Here is a 26,815-nt window from a genome sequence, read left to right as displayed (position 1 = left end):
CCAGGATTTCATTTTGTCAGTATTCTCCTCCATGAGCCACTGTAATGGAATTTGTGGTTTATTTCATATTTACTGTTTTTTCTTTAATGTTTTATTTATTTTTGAGAGAGAGAGAGAGAGAGAGAGACAGTGTGAGCAGGAGAGGGACAGAAAGAAGGAGACACACAATCCAAAGACAGGCTCCAGGCTCTGAGCTAGCTGTCAGCACAGAGCCCGATATGGGGCTTGAACCCACAAACCGCAAGATCATGACCTGAGCTGAAGCCGGACGCTTAACCAACTGAGCCGCCCAGGTGCCCCTGTTTCATATTTACTGTTGGACACTCAAAATAATTCCTAATGCAGCAGGATTGTTGGCCTACAATTCATTAACTATCTAATGTAAATTTTTTTATAACATTTATTAAAGAGCAGTGTACATAATTAACTTGATTATTTTTAAGTGTCTACCATTGCACATTTAGATCACAGGCTAAGTGTTATTGCTTTGTAGTTTACAAGGAACTTGTGGGGCACCTGAGTGGCTAAGTTGATTAAGCATCCAACTCTTGATTTCAACTCTGGTCATGATCTCACGGTTCATAGGATTGGCTTGTGGGATTGAGCCCTGCGCTGGGCTCTGCACTGACAGCATGGAGCCTGCTTGGGATTCTTTCATATTCTCTCTCGCTGTCTCTCTCTCTCTTTCTCTCTCAAAATAAATCAACTTTAAAAAACAATTCTAATCTTCAAGATTTTGTTGCATATCTAAAATTTAAAGGAAAGGCTGAACTCTTGTATAGTCTTTCTTTCTTTCTTTCTTTTTTTTAAGTTTATTATTTTGAGAGAGAGAGGGAACAGAGGGTCTGAAGTGGGCTCCACCCTGACAGCAGAGAACCAGCGCAGGGCTCGAACTCACAAACAGTGAGATCATGACCTGACCCAAAGGCCGACACTTAACTGAACCACCCAGGTGCCCCAGGCTGGACTCTTGTTTAAAACATACTCTGTTTATGTGCTAACATGATTCACCAACCTCACCAGACAGGAGCTTTTTGCAATAATAAGAATTTACTGTCTGCTGTCAAGCCTGTCCCAAGAGTACCAGGCAGGTATCTCCTTGGTACTCTGGGAGTCCCAGGTCACCCCTCAAAGGAGCTCACAAACATTTCCCTTCTTTTCCTCTGTTGCTCCTCCACCCCCATTGGTAGTCATTCACTGGATGCCCCTTGAGGCCATGGCCTCCTCACCACTGCTGCTTGTTCCAGAGCACACGATACCTGTGACAGTCTTCTGGAGTTCTAAGCATGAACATTTAAACTGCTAAAGTGTAGCACTGTATTCTTAGATGAAATATCCTGAGAGGAATGCTTTACTGTCTCACATGCCTGTCCTTCACAGACTCCTGAAAAGCCATTCTGTCATCTCCTCCTTACAGCCATCTTTCTTGACAGCCCCAAGTAGGAATCCATGGAAATAAATGGGCTTAGGGACTAGTATCTGAAGCATACTTTGCTTATAGTAATTTCCTTCTGATGCTTGGCAAAATCTCTTCTCCATCCCTTTTCTGGACCAAAAACTAATGAACCAACCAAGCAAACTTCATGCAAGGACACCCACCACTTCATGAGACATGCCTAGAAACATTTGAATCTCACCGTAAGTTGGATGTATGATCCTAACTGCATTTTCGTAAAGATACTAGTAGTTATCATCATCAGCAGTTTGCAGGGACTTTCATGCAGTCATTTCTGTTCTGCTGTTCTGCTCACACCCACTCACCTTGCTTCCCCACTAACCAGATCCTAGAAGCTAGCAAGGCTTTGTCAGTGGAGCAAAACACAGCTCTGGATGTATAAGGTGACCAGACTTCTACTCCTTGGCTGTAACTATCTGAGCATGGCTGAATATTACTTACATATCTTGTTCTTTCATATATAATCTCATTCATATATGGAAGGGATAACTGCATGGGTTAGTAATCTACTTTTGAGAGGAAGGAACACTATTAATAATTATATCAGAATAACTAGAATAATATCCTAAATATAAGCTGTGATATGAATAAACTTTAATTAAAAATACTATTTTTACCATGTTTGCCTAGTTATTTCCAAAACTGTATGTTTCGATTATTGCTGTTTTTCTGTCTTTTAAAATAAGCTTCAATTCTTGTTTGTAGGATTCTTTCCTGTAACAGTTGCTTCTTGGATTTATGCTATATGATTGGTATTCATTTCTAATCCTAACTTCATTTTTTTCCCTTGTCCCAACCAATTAGAAATGTTCTTATTTTTATTTTCGATGCAGATGCAGAGTTTGCAGGGTGGTACAGAAGCTATAGCCCGATTGGATCAGTTAGAAGCTGATTATTATGACCTGCAACTCCAGCTGTATGAAGTACAGTTTGAAATCTTGAAGTGTGAAGAGTTACTCTTGACAGCACAACTGGAAAGCATCAAAAGACTCATATCGGGTATGGTGTGCATTCAGCCACATAAATCCAGAAAAAGATGAATACACAGGAGAAAGACAGATAGTCATCAGCTGGTTCTTCCTTTGAGACTAAGAAAATCTTAATGTCAAGACTTTTAAAGGAGCTCTGAAGCTCAAGTTACTTAGACTCAGCAATGCAACTGTATTATTACTTTGTAAAATACTCACTTTGTAAGGTTGTTTCGGCCAGAAAAATTTCCAGGTTGGGGGATGATACTTAACATTTATTGAGCACTTAACTGTGTGCCCCACATTGCTGAGAACCTTGTACACATACCCTAGAAGGTGTATTTCCTAATAATCAGTGTTTTACAAAGAAGCTCAAGAGGTAACAGCTTTGCCTGAGGTCACAGAGCTAATGAGTGGCTTAGAACTCTGTTCTGTCTTGCTGCATGCACTCCTGCTCTTAACCACTACCCCTCGCTGCTATTTTGTTACAGAAAAGAGAGATGAGGTGGTATATTACGACACTTATGAAAGCATGGAGGCCATGCTGGAAAAGGAGGAGCTGGCGGCATCTGTGCACTTACAGAGAGAAGAGCTACAGAAACTTCAGCAGAAAGCACGCCAGCTGGAAGCAAGACGAGGACGGGTTTCAGCCAAGAAAGCCTACCTCAGAAATAAAAAGGTATGATAGCGTAGGCTATGTACTCAGGCCGTTGCATTAGCAGTATAGAGTTTTCTGAGGACTGCCATGTGAAACACGTTAGAACAGCCAGTGATGATGCGGTTTTCTTATCCCTTGCACCCTGAAAGTGACTCTGGTGAAGGACAAGATTGTAGGATCCCATGGCTCCTGATTACTTAAGGAGGCCAGTGATGTTCTATAATTATGTTTTGGTTTTGGCCTCAGTCTTGAATGAACTTTTATATATAAAATAATTAATCCATATTCTTTATACTCTTTTATTAATCTAAATTTGAGGTAGGGAAGTTCCTTCCTGGAGAATCTGCCCATTTACACCAGCAGCCTCAGACCTCCTGCAACCCAACATATCACACAGGGTCGGGGGCTCTAAATGGTCTTGCTCTTCCTGCACACCTACCCCCAGCCCTCATGCATCACCTGAGGTGATAGGAGTGATAAAAGATGGCTGGAAAGAGAGGAAACTAGAAAAGTCCTAAAAAGAAAGATAATGAGATCATCTATTTGATACAAAAAATGAAAATATGCTTTTCCATGTAACATCGGTCTATATTCCTTGTCTGCATTTCAGCATGTTCACAGTCTCAGGGTATTTGGTTTACCCAGCATCCACAATAGGATTTCATACCCAGGGGACTACTTGTGACTTTAATTCTTGAAATAATTACGGTCTCTGGCTATTCCATGAGGACTTGAAGTCTATACTCTGTGACTAGTTTCTTTTCTCTTTTAACTTATTTATTTATTTATTTATTTTTAAGAAATAAGGAAGACAGAGACTGAGCAGGGGAGGTGCAGAGGGAGAGAAAGACTCTTAAGAAGGCACCAGGCCCATTGCAGTGCCAGACTCGTGTCTCATTCTCAAAACTGTGAGATCATGACCAGAGCCAAAATTAAGAGTTGGATGTTTAACTGACTGAGCCACCCAGGTGCCACTGTGAATACACTTTTAAAGAAGAATATTCTTTATGCATTTTTATCTTCTTTAATATCAGTAGTCAAATGAGTTAATACTCTTTTGCCTAAACTTGACAAAGCTCCAAAAATAAAAAACATTCTTATACTTGATTTGGTGAGAAACCCAAGTCGAAAGGAAGTTGTCTATTTTATACTCTTACTTTGACTATTCATATGTTTCACTGCAACAGTGTTAGTCTTACTTATGGGGTGTTACTTCAGACCTTGCTGGAGTTACTGTGTAATGTATATGCAACATATCATCTTTTTAAAAATCTGAAAATAAGGGATTGTGGACCTGTATCCTCATTTTATACTCAAGGGAATCAAAGCTACTGGTAGATAAATAAATCATGCAAGGAAAAGCAGCTAATATGGGGTAGAGGTAGGATGCTATGTTAGGTTTGAGTGACATAGAAGCCTGAGGCATTGTATCATTCTATCATGTTACTTCTATATAATACTACCTTTGTTAACCCCCTGGAGACTGCCCCAAACAGGTTAATTTCACCATTCATACTGGTTAGGCAACAGAGTCAACCCAGTGTGGGTGAAAAATACAATATACTTGCTTTAAACTCTAGTTCACTGGCTTAAAAGATCATTCATTAAAAAAAAAAAAGGTGGGGGGGGGCGCCTGGGTGGCTTAGTCGGTTAAGCGTCCGACTTTCGCTTAGGTCATGATCTCGCGGTTCGTGGGTTCGGGCCCCGCGTTGGGCTCTGTGCTGACTGCCAGCTCAGAGCCTGGAGCCTATTTCAGAGTCTGTATCTCCGCCTCTCTCTGCCCCTCCCCTGCTCACGCTGTCTCTCCCTCTCTCTCTCCTAGAAATAAATAAAAAACATTAAAAAAAATTTAAAAAAAAAAAAAAAGATCATTCATTATATCACTTTTCTCTGGTTAAAAGTTTGTATAGATTTGAGAGTGATAAAAACTAATGGGCATCTTTTTACCTAGAGGACTTCTCCAGGAAGACCCAGGGAAAATGAAGACTTAACATGATGCTGCTAAAAAGTTTCCAGATAATAGTGCATTATTTCCTAGTTTATTATTATGTTTTTATTTATTTTGAGAGAGAGAGAGTGCTATCAGGTGAGGAGCAGAGAGAGAATCTGAAGATGTAGGGCTCAGTCTCTGGAACTGTGAGAGGTCATGACCTGCGCCAAAATCAAGAGTCAGACGCCTGACTGAACCACCAGGCTCCCCTCTTTTTTTCTTTTTTTAAACCTATATTTACTTTAAGAGTGAGCATGTGCAGGGCAGGGGTGGAGAGGGAGTGAGAATCCCAAGCAGGTTCTGCTCTGTCAGCACAGAGACTGATGTAGGTCTCCATCTCCCTAACATGAGATCATGACCTGAGCCAAAATGACGATTTGGATGCTTATCTGGACAGTCTCTTTTTGTTCTTAATTCTCTAACCATAAGATACAGATTGCATGATATTTAAAGCACTCCAGGCAAAGTCATGTTGTTTAACTCATCAGAGTTTAAAATACAGCCTTTAAGAGAAATGTTGTAAGACTACAATAAGGGCCACCTTGCTGGCTCAGTGGTTAGAGCATGAGACTTTTTTTTTTTTTTTAATTTTAATAACATTTATTTATTTATTTTTTACAAATAGTTTATTGTCAAGTTGGTTTCCATATAACACCCGGTGCACATCCCCACATGTGCCCTCCTCCATGCCCATCCCCCCCCCCCACACCCATGAGTCCTCAGTTTGTTCTCAGCATTCAAGAGTCTGTTAACTATTTTTTTAACCCTTCTCTTTTTAAAATTTTATTTTATTTTTTTTTTTAACAAATACTTTATTGTCAAATTGGTTTCCATTTAACACCCAGTGTAGAGCATGAGACTCTTGATCTTGGGGTTGTGAGTTTGAGCCACACACTGAGTGCAGAGATAACTTAAAAACAATAAAACTACAGGGGAAACTTGCAATCTTTTGGCCACAGACTTCAGAACTAAAAGAGACCCGTGAGATTATCTCAGTACACCCTCTTCCGCTCTATCTTGCCCCATCACGCCCCATTGTGGGGGCGGAGCGGGGATGGAAAAATGAGTTTTAGAGGAGTTAAATGATATTGATGATTTGCCTCATGCTGCTTCAGTACTCCAGATGAGCATCAGAGGTGGCTTATTACTTGGTGTTTTTCTGTGTAGATACATGTGAAGATTGAGTCTTTCAGGTTTCACTTATATTAAAACACATTTTATGTATTTATAGGAAATTTGTATTGCAAAACACAATGAAAAGTTCCAACAACGCCTTCGGAGTGAAGATGAATACAGAACTCATCACACAGTACAACTAGTAAGTTTGGACTCAGGGAGACTTAGAACAAAGCTGATTTTTTTTTTTTTTAATGTTTTTATTTAGTTCTGAGAGAGAGAGCGACAGCATGAATAGGGGAGGATAAGATTGCTCCATGCATTTTCATGGCTTGATAGCTCATTTCTTCTTAGCACTGAATAGTAATCCATTGTCTGGATAACCACACTTTTATTTATTTTTAAAATTTGCATTATGTAGGCTCCACTCCCAGTGTGGAGCTTGAACTCAGGGCCGTGAGATGAAGAGGCACAACTGTATTAACTGAGCCAGCCAGGTGCCCCAGTATCACCGTTTATTTATCTATTCACCTACTGAGACATGCTGGTGGTTTCCAAGTTTTGGCAATTATGAATAATGTTGCTATAAACATTGATACAGGTTTTTGTATGCACATTAGTTTTCATCTCTTGGGTAAATACTGAGGAGCACAGTTGCTGAATCACAGTGTTAAGAGTTTCTTTAATTTTGTAGGAAACTGCCAAACTGTCTTCCAGAGTGGCTGTAGTGTTTTGCATTGCTGTCAGCAACAAACAATATGAATTCGTATTGTTCTTCATCGCTACCAGCATTTGGTATTGCCAGTGTTTTGTATTTTAGCCGTAAATAGGTGTGTGGTATGTGATGGTTATTTAGTTTGAAATTTCCTAGTGGCGTATGATAATGAGCATCTTTTAATAATGCTTTTTTGTCATCTATCTTTTTTGCTGAGGTTATGTCCAGATCTTTTGCTCTTTTTTAAATTAGGTTGTTTTCTTATTATTGAGATTTAAGAACTTTGTATATTTTGGACGTTGCAAGTATTTTTCCTCAATCTCTGGCTTTGCGTTTTCATTCTCTTGACAACATCTCGTGCAGAACAGAGGTTTTTAATTTTAATGTTAATGAAGTCCAACTCGTCAGTTCTTTGTTTTATGAGTTGTACTTTTGGTGCTGTATCTAACGTCCTCACTAAACCCAAGATCATCTATAATTTCTCCTGTGTTATGTTGCCAGAGCTTTATAGTTTCACATGTTACATTTAGGTCTGTGATCGGTTTTGAGTTAATGTACATAAAAGGGTGTAAAGTCTGTGGCTAAACTTTTTTTTTTAATGTGAATGTCTAGTAGTTCCAACACTACTTGTTTAAAAAGCTGTCATTTCTGTTTATTGGATTGCCTTTGCTACTTTTTTAAAAGATCGGTTGATTGAATTTGTTTGGGTCTCTTGTGCTCTCTGTACTGTAAGTCTTTTTGCCTCTCCAAAGAAACCTTAGAATCAGCTTGTTAGTATCCTTAAAGTAATTAAGTGAAATATTGATTATGATTATGTCAAATCTGTAGATCAAGTCTGGGAATAATTGACAGCTTAACAACATTGCGTCTTCCTATTTGTAAACAAGGAATAGCTCCCCATTTATTTAGATCTTTGGCTTCTTTAAGTTTTGTAGTTTGCCTTATTTAGGTCTTACATATATTTTATTAGATTTGTACCTAAATTATTAGATTTATGCCTAAAATCTTTTTTTTTTTTTTTTTTATGGTAATATAGGTTTTAATATCAAACTCTAGCTGTTCCTTGCTGGTATATTAGCAAAGAGTTGACTTTCAAATGTCAGCGTTGTATCCTGCAACCTATAGCTACCATTTGTTACCACACAACACCATTACAGTACCATTGACAGTGTTCCCTATGCTGTACCTTTTATTCCCGTGAGTTATTCATTTCATAACTAGAAGCCTGTACCTCCCATTCCCCTTCAACCCCTTTTGCCCACCCACTCACTTCCCTCTCTTCTGGAAACCACTAGGTTGTAGTTTGTTCTTTGTATTAATAGGTCTTTTTATGCCTTGTTTGTGTTATTGGTTTGTTTTTCAAACCCTCTAGGTCTGTCCATGTTACTACAAATGGTAAAATCTTAATCTTTTTATGGCTGAGTAGTATTCCATTGTATACACCCATACTCATCCATTCATCTTTCAGTATACACTTATGTTGCTTCCATATTTTTGTCTATTATAAATAATGCTGCAATAAATACAGGGGTGCATGTATCTTTTGGAATTAGTATTTTTGTATTCTTTGGGTAAATATCCAAAAGTGGAATTACTGAATCATAGGGTATTTAAAAATTTTTTTAAACTTCATTTTGAGACAAAGAGAGAAAGCACAAAGTTTGGGGTGGGGAGCAGAGAAACCCAAGCAGTCTCTGCACTGCAGCATAGAGCCCAATGTGGGGCTTGAACTCATGAACCATAAGATCATGATCTGAGCCAAAGTTGGATGCTCAATTGATTGAGCCACCCAGGTGCCCCAGTGTATTTTTAGTTTTAGTTTTGGGGGGAACCTCCATATTATTTTCCACAGTGGCTGTACCATTTTACATTCCCACCAACAGTATATAATAGTTCCTTTTGTCCACATCCTTGCCACCATTTGCTATTTGTCTTTTTGAGTCTAGCCATTCTGACAGGTGTGAGGTGATATGTCATTATGCTTTGGATTTGTATTTTCCTGATGATTAATGATGTTGAGGATGTTTTCATGTGTCTGTTGGCCTTTGCGTGTACTCTGCCCATTTTTAAAGCAGATTACTATTTTCTTTGGTGTTGAGTTGTATAAGTTCTTTATATATTTTGGTTATTAACTCCATATTGGACATATCATTTGCAAATATTATTCTTCCACTCAGTAGGATGTCTTTTTGCTCTGTTGATGGTTGTGCCAGAACTTTTTTATATTGGTGTAGCCCCAATCGTTTATTTTTTATTTTGTTTCCTTTGCCTTAGGAGACCAATCTAGAAAAATGTTGCTAAGACCAATGTCCAAGAGATTACTACCTGTGCTGTCTCCTAGGAACTATCCTCCTTTTCACCTCCCCCTCTTCCAGTAGGATCATTTTCTTCCTGGGTGCTTGACAGCTAAACCTCCCTGTTTCTCTTGTAGGGCTTAATATAGGGCCTGGCTGATAGATAATTGGTAAGCATTTTATAGAAAAATGGAATTTCCTTACCTTAATCAGTTTTCCCCTACCATATTACTCTCTTAGATGGTATATTTTTAAATACTTTGAGAGAGAGTGCCAAGTAGGGGAGGGGCAGAGAGGGAAAGAGAATTACAAGCACTGTCAGCACAGAGCCTGGTGCAGGGCTTGATCCCACGAACCACAAGTTCATGACCTGAGCCGAAATCAAGGATCAGACACTTAACCAACTGGGGGAACCAGGTGCCTCTTTCTTGCATGGTATTTTTACATGCTATCCTTTTGTGATCTTAAAGTTTTCTTTTTACTTAGTATTTTATAATATTGTCCTATTAGCTAGACAAGGTGAATTTTTTCCTGAGTAATTGAGTATTTTGCTGTTTTTTAAAAAAAATCATCGTAAACTTCTTGACTGCCACTTGAAAAATTTTTCTATTATGAGTTTTATTATTTAAAAAAAAATTTATATGTTTATTTTTGAGAAAGAGAAAAAGAGTGCAAGCAGGGGAGGGGCAGAGACTGGGAGACACAGAAATCAAAGCAGGCTCCAGGCTCCAAGCTGTTAGCACAGAACCTGAGGCGGGGCTTAAACTCATGAACCCCAAGATCATGACCAGAGCCGAAGTCAGACGCTCAACTGACTGAGCCATCCAGGCGCCCCTATGAGCAGTTTTAATTAGTGGCTTGCAAAAATGCTTCTCAACCATTCCAATACATTTTTTAAAAGAAAACTCAATGTGTTTATAAAGAGACCTACATCATCATTATAAAAGATTAAAGCAAAACAGGAAAAAGTCAGAAGAAGAAAATCAGTACCAAAATAGATTATCACACCTTTTCTATTCCTGAGTTTATTTTGATTTATCTTGGAGTTAGTTAACTTTTATGAAGGTACTATTTTCAGGAACGTTTCATGTTTACCATACCATGTTGGGTTTTTTTTTTTTTTTTATATTTAGAGAAAATGTAGAAGCAGGGTAGAGGAGCTGAAACTGAGTTAGATGGTCACTGGACGGAGCCATCCAGGAGTCCCTGCTTTTAATTTTTTGAGGTGCCTCCATACTGTTTTCCATAGTTGCTGCACTATTTAGCATTAACGGGGAAATTTTTAAATTTCTGTGCAGGTAACTCACAACTTTAAAGTGTGATAATTGAACCAAATAATTTATGTAAAATGAGAGAAATACTTTTTCAACCTGCTGACTGTGCTGGTTGAGCTCATGTGTAGTATCTAAATTCCTGGCCAGGTGGTTGCTGATTTTATTTTTAAGGTCAACTATTTAATTTAGCAGAATATAGCAGCCACAAGTATTTTACACTTAAAATTGTATAAGTCACAACCCCAAAGGAACACTTTTTAGTTCAGAGAAGATTTGATTTTATTTCAGAGTAAACATCTCTAGTTGTGGGTAAATGCAAAAATGAAACAGTATTGTTTTTGTCAGCATATCATTCTGGATTTTAAAATTATGATTTATATTTAAAACTGGTAGTTTCAGGTCATATACACTGTTTAATGAATCATTCTTTGGAGTTACCCATTTTATTTACTGGGAGAGCTCTCTTTATTTCCCCCCATTAAAAATAAAAATGAGTGGGACACATCATAATGGAATTACTGTTAATTTTTTATCAGAAGAGAGAAAAATTACATGATGAAGAAGAAAAAAAAAGTGCCTGGGTCAGCCAAGAGAGACAAAGAACATTGGATAGACTTCGAACTTTTAAACAGGTAATAAAAGTATGGCAAGTATATTTTGTATTGCTTTCTAAACAGAGCTGCATACACACTCCTATTAGAAGATTCTGAGAAAAACTTGATTTTCTCTTTTATTATTTAGAAGGTAAAATTATTTTAAATTAATGTTTGATTACAGGGTTACCTTTCTTCCACTTGTATCCAGAATTGATATTCTTGGGCCATTGACTTAGCACTTTAGTAGTGTAGGAGGAGTGGTCAGGGCCTCTGGCAAACTGGAATTCTCCTTGAGTTTTATAACATTAATTAGTTCACAGCTGATTATCCATTTCAGGCATGAACTTGTTAGCACCACATTCAGTAATCTCATGGTGGTGATCTATAGGTGAAGGAAGCTTTTGATGAAATCCTCTTAGTATTATAGTGAAGAGTATATGGGGGTTGTGGACAGTATAAACCTTGTGTCAAGTAAATGCTGTTCACAAAATCCGTTAATAGTAGGTTTTATTATAGTAAAAGAATGAGAGTTGTGTATATCATTACTTGAAAAATTTTATTCCCTCTCTTTCCATCATAAAATGTACATATTGTTTTGAGAGTTTTTAGATGCCAAGAAAGTTTTTAAAAAGATTAATTTTTTTGATCTGTAAGCATTTGAAAATACAAGTAAGAAACTAATAGGTTTCATAGCTTTGTATATACCAATAGCATTTATTTAAAAAAATTTTTTTAATGTTTGATGTTGAGAGAGTGCAAATGGGGGAGGGACACAGAGAGAAGGAGACACAGAATTGAAGTAGGCTCCAGGCTCTGAGCTGTATGAACAGAGCCAGATACGGGGCTCAGACTCAGAGACAATGAGATCATGGCCTGAGCCAAAATCAGATGATTAACAAACTGGGCCACCCAGACGCACCGATAGCATTTAAGCTTGATATTTTATATTGCTATTATTTTTCCACTTAAGTTAGTAATTTCAGTCATTAAAGACTTTTTTTTTTTAATCCCATGGCAATTTTGAATAGTTGACTTCTTAAGTCGATAAGAGGGAATAGAGCCTTGATCAAGGATTTGATAAGCAAATAGTTGATGCCAATTGTTGAAAGGAGTTAGGCATTGGTATTCTGGTCTTCTGTATAACTTGATCAAAGAATTTCCAGTGAAAATCACAAAAGCTCCAAAATAACCTGTAGGAGAAAATAGCCATTTATTCATAAATTGTTTTAAAATAATTTGACCAGTTATAATCACTTCTCATTTTTTAGAGGTACCCTGGCCAAGTCATACTTAAATCAACCAGATTGCGACTGGCTCATGCAAGAAGAAGAAGCACTGCCAGTCCTGTGCCCTGTGAGGACCAGTGTGACTCTCTGCCAGGACCACTACAGGTAGAAGAGAAAAGTGGAAAAGTAGAGGAAGGAATAGGCAAGCTTGGGTCATCACAGAAAACAGAAGCCCAAAGCCTCACACAACTTGAAGATACTTCATTAGCACAACTTGAAGCCACTTCATTACCTCTCAGTGGTGTTACCTCTGAACTGCCTCCCACTGTTTCTCTTCCACTTTTGAATAACATTGACCTTGAACCACGTTCTGTTACCATAGATCCAATCCCCCCACCTCTTCCTCCACCCCCCCCTCCCCCCCCACCCCCTCCTCCCCCTCCCCCACCATCACCAACTTTGCCTGTTGCTAAAGACAGCTCCCCAGAGACACTGGAGAAAGGTCTGCCTAGAACAGAGGCGAATGAAAAGAGGATCCCCAAGTCTGCGAGTGCCCCCTCAGCACATCTCTTTGACAGCAGTCAGCTGGTCAGTGCCAGGAAGAAGCTCAAAAAGACTGCCGAAGGTTTGCAGAGGAGGAGAGGTAAGTTAAAAAGACATTTTTGATCTGTTGAATAAAGTGAGGCATAATCAAAAGATCTTTTATTTCATAGGACCCAGCAAAGCTTAAAACATTATTTTATTTTTGACATTATTTGATAGCAAATAGGTTTTCAAGGTCACAGCCTGACAGAATTCTACCAACCCACAGCAACAAATGTGCATAGACACAAATGTGTACCCTCTTGACCTCCTCGGGATGTTTTAAAAATTATATTCTGAAATGATACTTGATCGATCTATCTGGTAATACATAGTTAAGTGCGCTCCTTTTGTGTTAAAAAGAAAATCTGACTTTATTTTTTAAANGGGGGGGGGTGCTGTAGAAAATCCTAAGCAGGCTCTGTGCTGTCAACATAGACCCTGATGTGGGGCTCGATCTCACCAACCATGAATGAGATCACAACTTGAGTCAGAATCAAGAGTTGGATGCTTAACCAGCTGAGCCACCTATGTGCCCCAAAAATCTGATTTTAAACCCAGGAAATACAAGAACAGTAGTCACATCAGAAAAAGTAAGACAATTGGGCACAGCTGTCACACTAAGATGGCATTGGCAGGACCATGCAATATTTGGGTCACATATTTATTTATTGAGGGCCTTGATACACTCATTGTATAAAACAAGGAAGGATAGAGAGTAATATAGACACTTTATTGCATGTCCAATATGCCTTATAAAGCTTTTTTAAAGATAAGAACAGAGAATAATTATATAAAACAATTTGCATATTACATTTTACTCTGGGAGATAATTCAGTAAAATATTTCTTACCATAACTGGAGTAGAATTTCATATATAAAACAACTAAATGGTAATACAGAATGATCACCATAGTGGGGGCACCTGGATGGCTTAGTCAGTAGAGCATGTGACTCTTGATCTCAGTGTCTTGCATTTGAGCCTCACATTGGGGGTAGAGTTTACTTACAAAAATAAAATAGAATCTCTAAAAAAAAAAAAAAAAAAAAAAAAACAAAAGCATANAAAAAAAAAAAAAAAATAAAAAAAAAAAAAAAAAAAAAAAAATCATAGCATATGAAAACTTATTTAAAATTATATTTGTAACTCGTATTGCTCTCTGAATTTAGATTTTGCTGACTCCTTGGGGTCTCATCCATGGAATTCCTAAAGACCACCTTCCAGCTCCCAATCTTGTTTACTTCTCTCACGTGGGAAGTACTAGAAATAATAATTGGGAAGTTGATTCTGGCTTTTGCATGTGCGCACGTGTGTTTATTTTTGAGAGAGACAGAGTGAGTGGGGGACGGGCAGAGAGAGAGAGAGAGAGAGAGAGAGAGAGAGGGAGTGAGTGAGGGAGAGACACAGAGTCCAAAGCAGGCTCCAGGTTCTCAGCTGTCAGCACAGAGCCTGACCCGGGTCTCAGACTCATGAACTGTGAGATCATGACCTGAGTCGAAGTTGGACACTTAAACCAGTTGAGCCACCCAGGCTTGCCCTGGCTTGTTTGTTTTAAAACAAGCATAATTGGTGTCGCATGTGTTATTGGCAAACCTGTCCATGGCTCGTGGTCCATTTTGTTTTCAGTGTCCTTGGCTATCACAGTCCTTAAGTCTAGAGGTTACCAATTTGAACTCTAATTGTGATCCTCACTGTCATTCTTCTCTTCATTTTGTAAAGTGAGCTCACCCATGGATGAGGTGCTAGCTTCCTTGAAGCGTGGTAGTTTTCATCTGAAAAAGGTTGAACAGCGAACTCTCCCTCCTTTTCCTGATGAAGATGATAGTAATAATATCTTGGCACAAATAAGGAAAGGGGTGAAATTGAAGAAGGTACAGAAGGAAGTTTTGAGAGAATCCTTCACACTTCTGCCTGATACAGACCCTCTAACACGGAGCATCCATGAAGCTCTTAGAAGAATCAAAGAAGCATCTCCTGAGTCAGAGGATGAAGAGGAGGCTTTACCCTGCACAGAATGGGAAAACTAACAAGTAAATGGTCTTAATTTCTTTAGTCGCATTCATTAATAGTAGATGATGAAGTCTGTTACATTTTATTGATTAGGTTTATTATATATAGGTCACCTATACCACTGACCATATAGATCTGTAAACTTCAGGTTTTGTGTAGTTTCTAGAAACCTAACAAACAGTAAAGCACTTTTCAAAGCTACTGTTAAGTAAATGCCATATCTTGGTCATTAAAAATTTCTACAGTACAGCCCAAATAAAGAGGATAGTTTGAGTCCAGTAAAGTGACAGTCTTATTCATACACTAAAAATGAAAAGCCCTTTCCCAACTTAAGTATTCTAGGTACAAAGTGTTACGTATATTGAATTTTGGTATCTTTTTTTTTTTTAATTAAAAAAAAAAAAAAATGTTCATTTTTGAGAGAGAAAAAGAATATGAGCAGGGGAGGGGCAGAGAGAGAGAGACACAGAATCTGAAGCAGGCTCCAGGCTCTGAGCTGTCAGCACAGAGCCTGACATGGGGCTTAGACTCCCAAACCGTCAGATGACCTGAGTCAATGTGAAAAACCCAACCTACAGATCCACCCAGGCGCCACCTTGAATTTTGGTATCTTAGCTGCCCGGAAAAGAACTGTCTGAGATTAGTATAGAAAGATTATTTCATTGTCTGGTTATTTAANGAAACAGGCTCCAGGCTCTGAGCTGTCAGCACAGAACCTGACGCAGGGCTTAAACCCACAAACCATGAGTTAATGACCTGAGCCGAAGTTGTATGCTTAACCAACTGAGGCACCCAGGAACCCCTATTTAGCTTTCTCAGCCTTTAAAATGAAGGTTTATCATTTTAAAGCTTATTGTAGCTACTTCATTTTCCAGATAAAATTGCAGCTAATAAAACATGTAATACGTGTATGCGTATCTTATTAAGTACATCTGTGGTATTGGTTACACGTCGGACATTCCCCGAAAGTAACTCTCTACCACATTTACTCTACCACATTTTAGTAAGATAATTACATAGTACAAATACAGCACAAATTCTGCTGAAAATAGTAAAGATTACATATGCTGTAAATAGTAGAGAATTGATAGTAGTCATAACTAAAATTATATAATTTGTGCAAACTGTTATGCAACTATGCAGATATATTCTATTAAGCATTAATTGCCTTCTTGATGGACTGTGTTTCTATGGCCTTCACATATTCATCAAACTGGGGAAGACTGAGTCATGGAGGGAGAATAGGTAAAGGAATAATAAACTTACTATTTAGCTCAATGATTCTAAAACATGCCTGACAGTAAGAATTACTTAGGAGATTAAAAATGCAGATTCCTGGCTTTCACTCTGATGGATTCTGAGTAGATCTGATATATATGCAGGCATACATGTGGATTTTGAAGACTTCATACTATGTCATTAATTTTTTTATATTGATTACATGTTGGAAGATACTGTTTTGAATATATCAAATAAAATACTACTACAGGCAGTCTTACTTGTTCCATTTGGGAATGGGTCCATTAGGAAAATTTAGATGTTCCTGTGCTGTCCTCCCATCCATACCCCTCCCCTCTAGCATCTGCTCTGTCCATAGCTCTAACAACACGGGGGTGAAAAATTGCGTTCCCCTCAATAAGTGGTTATGCCCCAGACATCATTTGATAGCACCAGTGTTCTGCCATGGGTATTGGACTATTGGTATCTTTTCCCCCTGTTATTTATAGAGCCCCTAATTATCATTTTGTATGATTCACTGTTTTTGGATCCCAAAATAATTTCAAGCCATTTATGCTTAACCAATGTACACTGCGCTTTGTAGAAGATGGCAGATATATTACTGTGTATACCCTGTGAGAGTATCTAGACACTCAGGGCATCTGACTAGTCTTTTTCACATTGGATACTTGTAGATTGTCTCCCACTTTACAGTGCTTGTTACCTGTCACCTTGTCTCCTATTTGGAGCTTCTCAGTGAGCTGCTGAGCCTATGCCTAAAACTACCATCTTAGCACTGATTGGTTAATCCCACAGTTGGGCCTTCACATGAGTATGCCCATTTGGGATATGTGACTCACCAGCTGTTGTTCAGGTCAGCTCATCATTTCCGTTTCCTCCCTTCTTCACCAGATCCTGCCCAAGACATAGACATTGCAGCAGCATTTCGTATGTTCAAGTGCCCACCTGGTTATTTGTAGCTTTGGGCTGCTAATTTATGCTTATAGCAGATGTTAAGAATATGCTGAGGATGAGTATCACTTTGAAAATTCCCTAAAATTTCTTCTTTTGGTTGATTATTTATAACTATTGTATGTGTTAGCATGTTGAGAGAAACAATGGTCCCAGAAAATGTATGAACTCAGATATCTGAGCTCTGGTGTATCCTACAACAGAAGCATACCATAGACTAGTTATAATCCCCACTAGTTTGAACAGGTAGCGATAAAGGAGCTATTCTCCCTGCCTTGTGTTTTGGTCTTGGAAATCATTTCTGAAGACTGAACTTTTTTTTTTTTTTTTTTTTTTTTTAATAGTTTATTGTCAAATTAGTTTCCACATGAGACTGAACTTTTAAATGGCTTCTCCACATATGGCTAAGAAGGCTATAATTTGCATTTCCTATTAGTAATCAGTTTCTTGTAGATTTTGAATATTTTTTTTAAGTTTATTTTTAAAATAGAGAGACAGGGAGATAGAATCAATCCTGAACAGGCTCCAGGCTGCCAATGCAGTGCCCAGTGGCAGGGCTTGAACTCACAGACTGTGAGATTATGACCCGAGCTGAAACCAAGAGTCGGACGCTTAACTGGTCAATCCACCCAGACACCCCGACTTTGTTGTAGATTTTAAACCATTCATTAGCTCTTCAACGGAAATAATTTCTTGGGGTGCCTGGCTGGTATAGTTGATTGAGCTTCTGACTTCAGCTCAGGTGATGATCTCAGGTTCGTGGGTTTGAGCCCAGCAACAGGCCCTGTGTTGACAGCTCAGAGCCTGGAGCCTGCTTCAGATTCTGTGTCTCCCTCTCTCTGACTCTCCCCTGCTCACGCTGTGTCTCTCTCTTGCTTGCTCTGAAATAAATAAAACATTAAAAAAAAATTTTTTTTTTAATTCTCAAAACTTCATGAAATAAAAAGTAAAGATATCCTGTTCTCCCTTGTCTTCCTTTAAAACTCTTCTTGGGATAGCCAGAGGTAATAGTGTCCTTGAGGGAAATTTCTGAACATAAGGAAATATATATATATAGGCTTTTTATTTTCTAATTTGTTTTCTGTGGGTTCCTTCATAAAGTTATGAACTAATTACAATGATACTGTCTGATAGAAATACAGTATGAGGGACAGATGGAGTTTAAACAGTTCTCAGAGTCACATTAAAAAGATAAAAAGAAATTGATTTCACTAATACTTATTTAAATGATGTATCCAAAATCGTATGTTTCAACGTTACACTATAAAAAATTCATGAGGTGTAGTTCACATTGTTTTGTACTGAATCTTCAAAATCCAGTATTTTACCCTTACTAGTAGCACATCTCAGTTTGGATGCTAAGTATTCAGTGGTTGAAGTGGAAATGTCCTACCTAAACAATAAAATTATATTTAATGAACAAATATTTTATACTGCTTCAGATTTTACTTTAAGTCACATTAATCATCCATTTTCTCAGACTAGCCAGCCACATTTCAAGCGCTCAAAAGCCACATGTGCTACAATATTAAATAACGTAGAACTAATAACAGGTCTGTTTTTACCTGACAAGTAGGCATTTAATATAAACGCTCCTGTGTCACATGTAAGCCATGGATCTCAAACACAACTACTCTGAAACTAGAACGTCCTGCCACAGTACCCCAAAAGACCAGTACTAATCCTGTCTTCCAAATGCCAGTAACAAAAACTCACTTTCTAGTGAATTTTTAAGTATCATTTAATAATTCTTAATACACTAGCAGTAGGAGGCCAGTGTTTTAGATTGTATTGTATTTTCCTTTTTACTGCTTAGTTTTGACATAGAATGTTAGAGTAAAAGAAATACAAGTGAATCTACCATACAGTCTTATATCTTATAAAATCCATATACAAATTTTGTCATTTTTCTTTACGAATACAAATGAGTCCTTAAAAAAAAAAAAATGTCTCCTGTATACTATCTCTACAAATGGGCGTTTATAAGAAAAAAACCATCATTGTTCATCCAGATACTGCAGAAGTTGTGTGGGAACACACACACACACACACACACACACACACACACACACACACTGTCCTTAAGAGCTCGTTTTTTAACATACTGTATTATTTTGTTTATAAACAGGTGACTCAGCAGAAAGAAAAGATACAGTTGAAGATTGGTTCTTCTTGTTTTGGAAAACAAAATTTTAAACACGCGATTTCCCAATTGGATTTCATTAGACACAAAGTGGATTGGCTCAGCGGTGTGAAAGAATGGAGGCACAGCTGGCAAGTTATCTATCGCTTTTCCAGTCATTCCAGTAGTTGGTGGCTAAGATGAGTTGTAGATGTGCAATGCTCCTGATGCAGTGAAGAAAAGGCCTTGTGGAGATGCCTGGGTTTTTTAAAGCACCTTTCCCTCTTGTCCACCCATTTACACCCTTGTAGTGGCCAGTAAACCTGGGGGCACTCTGAGTCGGAAGAACACTGGGTTGACAGAGATCTACTGTGAGCTGTATTGAATCTGCTTTGAAATCCTTCTTTAAGTTCACTGAATAGTCCTCTGCTTGAAAAGACAGAGCTTCTTCCATATCAGCTTGTATAAATAGTGCAACACTCTACAAAAGTTTATCATGATAGCTGTAGGACAGGAATTGGAAAGAATCCGATGGAAATGCACTGAAAATTTTCACATTTTAAAGATGTTCAACATCTGAAAAGATAACCACGGAGATACATTTAATGTGTTTACCACAGTGTGATACATTTACCATGGCATATTTTTAAAAGACCACACACTCTTACACTTTGTAAGGTTTTGAAGTAAAAATTTCCATGCTTTTAAATAGCTCTTCATAATGGTGAATTTATAATAGTTTGAATTTCATGTGCAGCTTTGTTTATGAAAAGCAATACTTTGTAACTTGATAATATTTCAGATTATTTTTAGTCTTTTTGTTTGAATGATTGCTTGATAGGGTAACTCAACACGACTTTCCTATTGAGAATCAAAAACTGAGGATTCAGTAATAGGGATGCTGATCTTAAATCTTTGTAATGGGCACCATTTAAGTTTCTCTTTTTATGCTCCGCAGTGAAATGTGCTCTACAAATGCACAAAGTCGACAGGCAGAAAAGCCTTCCGGGCTGACATTTCACTGACTTCACATGTTTTGAGTGGGATTTCGGGAGAGAGCCTTTGTTAAATGTCAGACTTTTAAAAACATGTATGTAGTTCTAGGTGATTTTGCTGTATTGGAGTCCTGAAGGATGCATTTATATGAAAGGAGCCATTGTGAATTCTCCACAGGACCATTGCAGGCTTGACTGAAGGTGGATATGTTGGACCCAGTTTACAGTATTCTGTAGAGTGTATTTCTGTATAAGACGCATGTTGGCCTTTATATAAAGGGAGTTAAGGACTGAGGAACCAAAAAGAACTTTTGTTTCTTCTGAGGCATTTCTCTGGTCTAGACCCAGGAAGCAATCCTAGAGTAAAAATCCTCAAATGTGTATAAAGTGGTTTTCATATAGAGGGGAAAAAAATGCTCACAGCTTTGTCCCTTTAAGATGCTATTTCCTTTCAAATAATTATGGAGAAAACTTCCTACTTACTGATGATAGTAGGAGCTTTTTGCACAGCATTTTCACAATGCATTGACTTTATTCATGTTTTATTCCCACCTTGGAATATTAAAATACAGATCTCGTGTAGAGATGTACTGTTCATCTCACTGTGGCGAGGTATGTGTGGGGACCCCCCCCCATTTCCTTCAGTAAAGCATTGAGGCATTCTTTTCAACCAAAGAATGATTGGTTTCGTTTCTTTAAACCAGATTTGCAAGCCTTTAAAAAAAAACTATCCATTTCAAGCCTTTGGATGCTTATGAATCTGTTTTTTCATCCATTGAAATTGAGAAAAATACAGGAGAACCTAACATTAAACTTAGAGCAAAAACACTGGGATATTTATGTGACGGGAATGCTCATCATTTAGTGTTAGAGCTGGGATTCCATCATAAGACAGGCTCACTTAGAAATGGGTCCTGTGACTTGTCTCCCAGAACCATGTTCTAGTAAGTGTCCGGCAAATATTGGAGGGGTACAGACCCCTGTGAATCCTTTTGGATTTCATCCACAGCTCTGAGCACATCCCACTGCACTCCATGAAGGGTGTCTCATTTGATGATGAGCATGCTGAAGCAGAGTCTCCTTAGCAACCAGCCAAGCTACTCTCTATTGAGTAACTTTTCCAGTAAATGTACCTTCTGTACCTTAAGGAATCTTAAGAATCAGATTCCTCTTTCTACAGAAGTACAACTTAATTGCAGATTATTATCCTTTGGAGTTCTCCTAAATGTTAAAATTTCAAATAACGCCAGTCCACTTGTCCAAGGTGAGATTATCAGTTGATTCCTTATGGTCGTTTTAAAGAAGTTTCGGAACCAATCAACAATTATGTGAGCATGGTTAAATTCTCCTTTTCTCAACCTGCCCTCAAAAAAAACGAGCATTTTAGCTCTTTAAAGTTTTATGTATTATTTATAGGTTTAAAAAATTGGATAGTTATATCTCGGTGTACCAATTTCTTGTAAGAATTCACAAATAGCTGCTTGCTTATACCGAATCAGTGTAGAAGTTGACGTATCAATCTAGTCTCGACTACAATATATTTTGAATAGGGAAACAGATAACTTGGGAATATTTTAAGGTTAGTATTACTGCTCCCTTGAGTGCCAGTTTTAAGTAGTTCTCCCACTTAATACTCAAACTGTTGTATATATAACCAGTGTGGCACACAGAGAAAACATTCCTAACCATCTCCAGTCTGAGTGGTGCTGTGGGTAGCAGTATGACAAAATGCCTAGCTAAAGAGGATTTTAAAAAGATGAGCAGCTTGCTCTGGTCTTGCTTGCTCTATGTTTTATAGGTTTTGAGTTTGTGAGCAGCATTGAAACAATCATTCCCTAGTTCTTCATTGTGGAGCTAAAAGATTTTTTAATGTGTATTTTTAAAACAAGGGGCACAGCTGTAAGAGTTGATCAGGTGTAGTATTTCCATAGCAGGAAGGTGGAGTTTTTCTCATTACGTAAAAATTTTCAGTACTTTCATTTATTTTGTATAATGAGGGGGGAAAATCCTTATTTCTACGAAGCTGAACTGTGTAGCAATCTTAGGTAACATGGCATAACCACTTTGCGATAAAAACGTGTTAAATTGTAAAGCATACTTAGGTCGGAGCAGGCACTAAGAATTAAAACACAGTGGAACAAAAATGAATGGGCAGCATCCTCTGTTTGGAATGGGACCAGTATACACTTAACATAGTTTAATTTTATACATTCCCTAAGATGTCATTTTATAAGTGCATTCACTGAGTTTGTGTATAAATGTAAGTCCATGCTTTTAGCCTAAGGAAAGTTTTTTCTTTCACTAAGAACAAGGTTGTTTTTTTTTTTTTTAAAAAAAAAAAAAAAAAAAAAACCTTTGTAATTAATATGCACATATCAGGAGATACCAATCTGTAAAGTACTAAGTAGGTCCATGAAGGCCTTATCAGGGAGTTGAAATTGCATATGCTTTACCAGGCTTATTTGTAAGAGACATTATTGAACAGCTGTAAAACGTTTAAAAATTGTGGCAGATCCATTGTTAACATGCAGCCATTTGATAAGAAAGAACAGACACCTTAAGTTTTACCCGACTCTTGCACTGAATTTAAGTGATAATATAAAGTTAAATGTGCATTATAAACAGATTTTATTTCACCTTTATTGCTTAGAAGAGCTATGCCTAGTTCTAGAGGACTGACCAGCAAGATTGATTTCTGATGGAAGAGGTAAAGTAAAAGCACCTTACTGTTGAAGCCTGTTGCATTGATTTAGTGCTGCTGAGCAATCAGTGGTTACTTGTGAACTTTGCTACAAAGTGCTCTTTAGTTAAAGCACATGAAGAGGAATCTCTGCTTAAACTGCTTTGTAAAATGAAGCAGTGGTATTTTTTATCCTATAAATAGTCTAATTTAAAGTTTTTCTTACAAAATGAGTTTATATTGCTGCCTAAACTATCATGTATGTAAACACAGGTTTTTTAAAGGTGAGAGGGAATCTGGAATGAGTGAGTGAGTGTGTGTGTGTGTGTTAAATGTTTGCCCATTGGGTTATTTTGAAGATGTGTTCATTCTAAAATGTTCTGTTTTGCCCACAGTAAATATACAGCTTGGTATTTGAGGAATTCAATTTAGAATTCAAATTTATAAATGTTTCTTCCCTTCCCTACTTTTATTATGCCACTAAGGTGCATGTACAGAAAATACCTCTGAGGTTGACATGTTAAATATTTTATCAATGCTCTTTCACACTCAATCTCAAAGCAGTCATTTGTTTTGAGAGGTAAGGGAAAGTTTTTTTGTTGGTTTTTTTTAAAAGTCAGTTATAACTAAGTGGCTCAATTTGGGGGAATTAAGAGTGGATAGAAAGGCCATGCAAAGTGATTTTTAGATGTATACAAAAAGGTAATAGGTGCTGGTTGTAGAGCTGAATTTTAACAAGGGAAGTTTTGGGTTTTTTTTTTCCTTGCATGTTCTATGGTTAACTATCAAAGAGTGTAACAAGTTATTCTAGCTTTTCCCAATACTAATTGCATTGGTTTTAACAAGTAGTCATGATCACAAGATGGCATTTTCCCTTCGATTGTAACCCAAGAGGGGTAGACGATGCAACCCAGACAGTGACTTCTGACTTCTTTTGACTCAGACAGAATCCTCACTGTCTCACTGAGTCTCTTACTGTACTGTGTGTCTTGCCAAGTGTGAAATCATAATATATATATTGTTTGTGAAACATTGAAGGCTACAGATCATTTTGCATGATTAAAGCCCATGAGGGCTGATGAAACTGACATGTTTTTTAGCCTTTCTGGTTAAGTGAAAATTACAGTGGCAGACCAATTCACTATTTACTAGCTTTGTGCAATATTATAATGGTAGAAGCAAAACACTAGCACATTGTGCCTGGCTTTTAAAGATGGCTTTAACACCGTACATTAAATGGAAGTGTGCACAGTGTATTGTAAATGCCAACTCTTGCAAATTTACAATACTTAAATATGCTCCATTAATATTTTAAAGTATTAAAAGTACAAAGAAAAAACTAAGCAGGCAGTTATAGCAATACTCTGAAATCTCCAATAATTGTTTTGACCGTTGCCTTTTGCTCTTTAGTGCAACTTTTCTGCATTGTAATTATTGCTTTGTATTTCATTTTTTACACTCATGACTTCAGAGTTAAGTACTTGTACAGCAAGTATTGCAGTCACCTTCTCATGTACATGCAATGTAACAACATACGGTTTTGGTGCTTAACAATATTCTTTTTTTCTTTAATAAAAGATATTTATTGAGTTAAGTTCATTTTGTTTGTTTAAAACAGCACTGGTGGGGCGCCTTGGTGCCTTGGTTGGCTGAGCATCTGACTTGATTTCTGTTCAGGTCACCATCTCACAGTCTGTGAGCTCGAGCACCATATCAGGCTCTCTCTCTCCTTCTCTCAAAATAAGAAAACTTAAAAATAAATAAAACAGCATTGTCAGTATCTACTGTCACTTCATTTCAAACAGGGCACAGTGAGTTGTGCATTTGCTAGAACATGATAAACAGACGTCTGAGATGGTCTACTCCTGTTCTCCTGCCTCTTACTATTTATAATGAGGTATTTTAACAATAGCTAAATTTCTGCTAGTAACAGCCTTACCTTATTTATGTTGTCTGTGTAGCTATCCACATAGTTTGGCAGTGTCGACTTTCAAAGTTGGAAGGTCTTGGGGTGCCTGGGTGGCTCAGTCGCTCAAGCCTCTGACTTTGGCTCAGGTCATAATCTCACAGTTCATGGGTTCGAGCCCCACACGGACTCTGTGCTGACAGCTCAGAGCCAGGAGCCTGTTTCAGATTCTGTGTCTCCCTCTCTCTCTGACCCTCCCCTGCTCACACTGTCTCTTTCAGAAATAAAAAACATTAAAAAAAGTTTTTAAAACCCCCCACAAAGTTGGAAGGTCTTTACGTGTCTTTCATTTTAGCAAGCAGATTGTAACCATTTAAATTGAATTTATTGGCTTTACATTTAACCATAGGACTGACCTAACTGGAACCTGGCGCATGCCCTCATCCAGTGCCAAGTGCTGTCAGCCTCCTACATACACAAGGCACACATTTCAGGGCAGGCATCCTTTAAGGGACTCAGAAAATTTTTATTGCTGACTTTTTACTACTAGGGCTATCTTGTCAAAAGGTTCACAGGCTTGTATGAAGTAATTTATTTGTTCCTTCCCCAAGCTATCAGTTATTAAATGGCAGGTTCAACACAGTACAGTTTGGTACTTCTTCCAGCTTCAAGATTAAGTAGTGAGAAATTTCAAGGAAGGGGCCTTAATTCCATGTGTTCTCTATGCACATACATCTGAAACTAGCCAGAAGGGTTTGGTTACTAGAGGAGGTCTAACCAAACTGACAAACTATCACCTCTGCCTCTTGAATTAAACTCTTAACAGGCACTTCAGAAGAATCCTAGTACCCAGTTCATCCTTAGGAAAGCCATGGTTTGGTGGCTTAGGGGTAGCCTCAGTGGATGACCTCCCTGTTGGACTAGCCACCTTTACTACGATAGGCAAAGACCACAAAGCATGTCATCCTGGACTGATAGAATTCCTCAGTTCTTTCCAACTGTCATTCATCCTGACCTTGAATTCCATAAGCTGGTTGAAAACCTTGTGAATTCTTTGCACCAGGAAGATGTTTAGGAGAGGTTTAAAATTCTTTGGTGCAATAATAGCAACATTCTTTCACATGCTAACAGTTACTGATGGATAATGAAGTTTGATCGAATTTCCCAAGCCTTCTGTCCCCTTCTGTCTGTCTGCCAAGTTACTACATGGATACCATTTCCACAGAGACCCATCAATTCTGTTGCTAACCAGAAACTTTGTTCTCCGTTTATAAGATCATCTTGCTTGAGCTCAAACTCTGCTCCATGCTCTGCGCTCGCTCTGTCCCTCACTCACCTGGGTGCGCACACTCTCTCAAAAATCAATCAGTTCACGTGGGTCTCCAAATCACAGTTCCCTTCTATTACTCATTCTCATTCTCGCCTCCTCCATCTGCTCTTAGCTGTTGCTATGAATCACTCCATATACTTAGGCCATTAAGCATCTTTCTGAGCTCACATTCATCCCTGTCACTAATTCCAATGGCCATGTTTGCAGGACAGTCAATATAGTCCTACACCTCCTGCCTCTACACTGGCTAGGAAAACATACACCAAGATACTAGGCTTTCAGTGTCTTCGTCTCCTTTCCAAGCCTTTAGCTATAGTATTTCCATTTGAGATGCTCATCTCCTGCCTTTCCACCTGTGCATGTGCCTGCCTAAAATGTTTCTCTTACCTCAAAACCATCTAAATTCCATCCATTGTTAACTTGGAAAGCATGTGGGCAAATATGACCATCCCTATGTGTCAACATTCTTAGAACACTGGGAGTAGGGGAATAAAGTTAAGATGTGGGGCACCTGGGTGGTGGTCGGTTGAGCATCCAGCTTCGGCTCAGGTCAGGATCTCACAGTTGATGAGTTTGAGCCCCGACCTGGGCTCTCTGCTGTCCGTGCAGAATCGCTTTGTATCCTTTCTCCCTCTCTGCTCTTCCCCTGCTCACCCGCACATTCTCTTAAAACTATTGTGTTGGGGGGGGGGGGGGGGAGAGGAGA

The 26,815-nt window shown here is 38.2% G+C and overlaps 1 protein-coding gene across 1 annotated transcript in view; it reads left to right on the top strand.

The window, feature by feature from the left end:
• JMY (junction mediating and regulatory protein, p53 cofactor) overlaps nt 1–24,467 on the top strand; it is a 95,674-nt gene extending 71,207 nt beyond the window's left edge. The window contains exons 5-11 of the mRNA XM_077759891.1: nt 2,290–2,455; nt 2,916–3,103; nt 6,304–6,390; nt 11,008–11,103; nt 12,336–12,936; nt 14,596–14,906; nt 19,205–24,467. Of these exons, the coding sequence (XP_077616017.1) occupies nt 2,290–2,455; nt 2,916–3,103; nt 6,304–6,390; nt 11,008–11,103; nt 12,336–12,936; nt 14,596–14,903 (1,446 nt within the window). The 3' untranslated portion in view covers nt 14,904–14,906; nt 19,205–24,467. The remainder of the gene's footprint in view (nt 1–2,289; nt 2,456–2,915; nt 3,104–6,303; nt 6,391–11,007; nt 11,104–12,335; nt 12,937–14,595; nt 14,907–19,204) is intronic.
• The last annotated feature ends 2,348 nt before the right edge of the window (nt 24,468–26,815 follow it).

Source organism: Crocuta crocuta, unplaced genomic scaffold (assembly GCF_008692635.1).
Source record: "Crocuta crocuta isolate KB4526 unplaced genomic scaffold, BGI_CrCroc_1.0 scaffold162, whole genome shotgun sequence".
Taxonomy (NCBI): Eukaryota; Metazoa; Chordata; class Mammalia; order Carnivora; family Hyaenidae; genus Crocuta; species Crocuta crocuta.
The sequence above is the reverse complement of the archived record's forward strand: the minus strand, read 5'-3'. Positions and strand labels throughout refer to the sequence as shown.